Source organism: Cetorhinus maximus, chromosome 34, assembly GCF_964194155.1.
Source record: "Cetorhinus maximus chromosome 34, sCetMax3.hap1.1, whole genome shotgun sequence".
NCBI classification, from domain to species: domain Eukaryota; kingdom Metazoa; phylum Chordata; class Chondrichthyes; order Lamniformes; family Cetorhinidae; genus Cetorhinus; species Cetorhinus maximus.
In genome coordinates, this window is record NC_135912.1 from 7,724,722 (window position 1) to 7,728,911 (window position 4,190).

At 55.9% G+C, this 4,190-nt stretch overlaps 1 protein-coding gene across 1 annotated transcript in view; it reads right to left on the minus strand.

Moving 5' to 3' along the window:
- Positions 1-1,196, minus strand: part of and4 (actinodin4) — a gene marked incomplete at its 5' end in the record, with an annotated part of 21,371 nt that extends 20,175 nt beyond the window's left edge. The window contains one exon of the mRNA XM_078533729.1: positions 1,127-1,196. Coding sequence (XP_078389855.1) covers positions 1,127-1,196 — 70 coding nt within the window. The remainder of the gene's footprint in view (positions 1-1,126) is intronic.
- Between the last annotated feature and the right edge of the window lie 2,994 nt (positions 1,197-4,190).

Consider the following 4,190-nt stretch of genomic DNA (forward strand, 5'->3'; position numbering starts at 1 on the left):
TCTCCAGATGTCTCCTGTCTATCCCCTCCTTCCTCTACGTTCACATCCCCTCCCCTGCTTCACCTCTCACCCCATCCATAACCCCTCCCTCACTATTCCCCCATCTTCTGTCTCCTATGTGCCTCACCTCTGTCCCCTCGCCTCTGTCCCTTCTTTTCTATACCCTTGCTCTCTCTGTCTCTTCCCTTCCCTGCATCTCTCTCTACACCTCTCTCCTGCGATTTCATTCCCCTTCTCCTCCCTCCCTCTGTCACTTCCTCACTACCCCATCTCTCCCTCCCCATCTCTCTCTACACCATCTCTTACCCCTCCTCTCCTGCACCCGTCTCGATTTTACACCTCCTTCCAGTTTCCTCATCCACCACCTCTCCCCTCCATCATTTGCTTATGCTCCCTCTGTCTCCCTCTCAATCCCTCCCTCCCTCTATCCCTGTTACTCCCCTCCATATGCTTCTGCCCTTCCCTCCCTCGATCTCCTCCCTTTGTCCTCCCCTCTCTCTCCCCTTTTCACTCTCCCTCCTTCCCCCTCTTTCCCTCTCTCTTTCTCTCCCCTTCCCTCTCTCTCCCCTCTTCTCCCCATCTCTCTTCTCCCCCTCTCTGTCTCCTTCCCCCTCTCTTTTCTCCCCCTCTCCCCTGTCTCCTTCCCCCTCTCCTTCCTCTCTCTCTTCTTCTCTCCCCTGTCTTCTTCCCCCTCTACTTCCCCCCCCTTCCCTCTCTCCCATCTCTCTTCTCCCCCTCTCCCCTGTCTCCTTCCCCCTCTCCTTCCTCTCTCCCTTCTTCCTCTCTCCCCTGTCTTCTTCCCCCTCTATTTCCCCCCCTTCCCTCTCTCCCATCTCTCTTCTCCCCCCCTTTCTCTTTCCCTTTCCTCTCCATTTCGCTCCTTCCCTCTTCTCTCTCTCTTTCCTCCTCTCCCCCTCTCTCTTCCCCTTTGTCTCCCTCCTGCCGCCCCATCTTCTTCCTGGCTCACTCTTTTCCCCTCCCCCTCTGTCTCACCCCCTCTCCACCTGCCCCCACACACCACCCCCTCACTCTTCTCCCCCCCCCTGCTCTGGCTCTCTCTTGCACCTCTCGCCCTGTAACTTTTGCAAACAGTAGGGTCATCGGAAAGGGTGGAGTTCTAACTCACCTGGTCTAATGAGATCCCACAGACCTCCAGACTGGACTCGACCTGGAAGAGAAGGATTTTGTCGTTTGTATTATTGTGACCGACAGCAAAAATGCACAAATCCAAACAGCTACTGGAACCAGCATCCCCCAGCAGTCAGACACTGGCAACACACCACAAAGTGCTCCATCTGCTACCTCATAAAATCATTGGGTGTCACAGGTCCCAGCCTGACTACAGGCATCTGCTGCCACATTATTTCAGGCCCCAGGCAGGAAACCTGGAAAATAACCAAAATTAGACCCAAGATTACAACCGCATGGCAAAGGAATGTGAGCCCATTAGTAACAAAACACAGGAGTCCCAGAGCAAAATATAGAAGCACAGAGGCTGCAAACACATGTGTGAGTCACACTGCACGGATAGAGAGAGAGAGAGAGAGAGAGCGAGTGCAGATCCAGAGAGAGAGAGAGTGAGCTCAGGTCCAGAAGAGATAGCAAGTGAACTCAGATCCAGAGAGAGAACGAGTGCAGGTCCAGAGAGAGAGAGAGAATGAGCTCAGGTCCAGAGAGAGAGAGAGCGAGTGAACTCCGGTCAAGAGAGAGAGTGAGCTCAAGTCCAGAGAGAGAGAAAGCACGAACTCAGGCCCAGAGAGAGAGAGTGAGTTCAGGTCCAGAGAGAGAGTGAGTGCAGGTGTTGAGAGAAAGAGAATGAAGATCCAGAAAAATAGAGTGAACTCAGGTCCATAGAGAAAGTGAGCTGAGGTCCAGAGAGAGAGAGCGCGAGTTCAAGTCCAGAGAGAGAGAGCGCGAGTTCAAGTCCAGAGAGAGAGAGCGCGAGTTCAAGTCCAGAGAGAGAGAGCGCGAGTTCAAGTCCAGAGAGAGAGAGCGCGAGTTCAAGTCCAGAGAGAGAGAGCGCGAGTTCAAGTCCAGAGAGAGAGAGCGCGAGTTCAAGTCCAGAGAGAGAGAGCGCGAGTTCAAGTCCAGAGAGAGAGAGAGCGCGAGTTCAAGTCCAGAGAGAGAGAGCGCGAGTTCAAGTCCAGAGAGAGAGAGAGCGCGAGTTCAAGTCCAGAGAGAGAGAGCGTGAGTTCAAGTCCAGAGAGAGAGAGCGCGAGTTCAAGTCCAGAGAGAGAGAGCGCGAGTTCAAGTCCAGAGAGAGAGAGCGCGAGTTCAAGTCCAGAGAGAGAGAGCGCGAGTTCAAGTCCAGAGAGAGAGAGCGTGAGTTCAAGTCCAGAGAGAGAGAGCGCGAGTTCAAGTCCAGAGAGAGAGAGCGCGAGTTCAAGTCCAGAGAGAGAGAGCGCGAGTTCAAGTCCAGAGAGAGAGAGCGCGAGTTCAAGTCCAGAGAGAGAGAGCGCGAGTTCAAGTCCAGAGAGAGAGAGCGCGAGTTCAAGTCCAGAGAGAGAGAGCGCGAGTTCAAGTCCAGAGAGAGAGTGAGCATGAACTCAGGCCCAGAGAGAGAGAGAGTGTGCAGGTGTCGAGAGAGAGAGAATGCAGATCCAGTGAGACAGAGAGTGAACTCAGGTCAAGAGAGAGAGAGTAAGCTCAGATGAGAGAGAGAGTGAGAGCGCACAGAGCGAGAGAGAGAGTGAGCTCAGATCCAGAGAGAGAGTGAGATTGAGTGCAAGTCCGGAGAGAGAGCAACCTCAGGTCCAGAGAGAGGGAGAGCTCAGGTCCAGAGAGAGAGAGTGAGGCAAGTCCAGAGAGAGGGTGACTGCAGGTCCAGAGAGATAATGAGTGCAGGTCCAGAGAGAGAGAGCGGGTGAACTCAGGTCCAGAGAGAGGGTGACTGCAGGTCCAGAGAGATAATGAGTGCAGGTCCAGAGAGAGAGAGCGGGTGAACTCAGGTCCAGAGAGAGAGTGAGCTAAGGCCCAGAGAGAGAAAGCAAGAGAGTGCAGCTCCAGAGAGAGAGGGAGAGCGAGTGAGCCCCAGTATAGAGAGAGAGAGCGCTCAGGTCCAGAGAGAGAGTGAGTGCAGGTTGAGAGAGAGAGAGAATGCAGATCCAGAGAGTCAGAGAGTGAACTCGGGTCCAGAGAGAGAAAGCAAGAGAGTGCAACTCCAGAGAGAGAGGGAGAGAGAGCGAGCTCAGGCCCAGAGGTAGAGCGAGTGAGCTCCAGTCCAGAGGGAGAGCGAGTGAGCTCCAGTCCAGAGGGAGAGCGAGTGAGCTCCAGTCCAGAGGGAGAGCGAGTGAGCTCCAGTCCAGAGGGAGAGCGAGCGAGCTCCAGTCCAGAGGGAGAGCGAGCGAGCTCCAGTCCAGAGGGAGAGCGAGCGAGCTCCAGTCCAGAGGGAGAGCGAGCGAGCTCCAGTCCAGAGGGAGAGCGAGCGAGCTCCAGTCCAGAGGGAGAGCGAGCGAGCTCCAGTCCAGAGGGAGAGCGAGCGAGCTCCAGTCCAGAGGGAGAGCGAGCGAGCTCCAGTCCAGAGGGAGAGCGAGCGAGCTCCAGTCCAGAGGGAGAGCGAGCGAGCTCCAGTCCAGAGGGAGAGCGAGTGAGCTCCAGTCCAGAGGGAGAGCGAGTGAGCTCCAGTCCAGAGGGAGAACGAGTGAGCTCCAGTCCAGAGGGAGAGCGAGTGAGCTCCAGTCCAGAGGGAGAGCGAGTGAGCTCCAGTCCAGAGGGAGAGCGAGTGAGCTCCAGTCCAGAGGGAGAGCGAGTGAGCTCCAGTCCAGAGGGAGAGCGAGTGAGCTCCAGTCCAGAGGGAGAGCGAGCGAGCTCCAGTCCAGAGGGAGAGCGAGCGAGCTCCAGTCCAGAGGGAGAGCGAGTGAGCTCCAGTCCAGAGGGAGAGTGAGTGAGCTCCAGTCCAGAGGGAGAGAGAGCGAGCTCAGGCCCAGAGAGACAGAGAGTACGAACTCAGGCTCAGAGAGAGAGCGAGTGAGTGCAGGTGTCGAGAAAGAGAGAGAGAGAATGCAGATCCAGAGAGAGAAAGAGTGAGCTCAGGTCGAGACAGAGAGAGTGAGAGCGCACATAGAGAGAGAGAGAGCTCAGGTCCAGAGAGAGAGAGAACGCGAGTGCAGGTCAGACAGAGAAAGCGAGAGAGAGAGACTGAGAGCAGTTCCTGAGAGAGAAAGCGAAAGAGTGTGCGAGAGAGAGGGAGA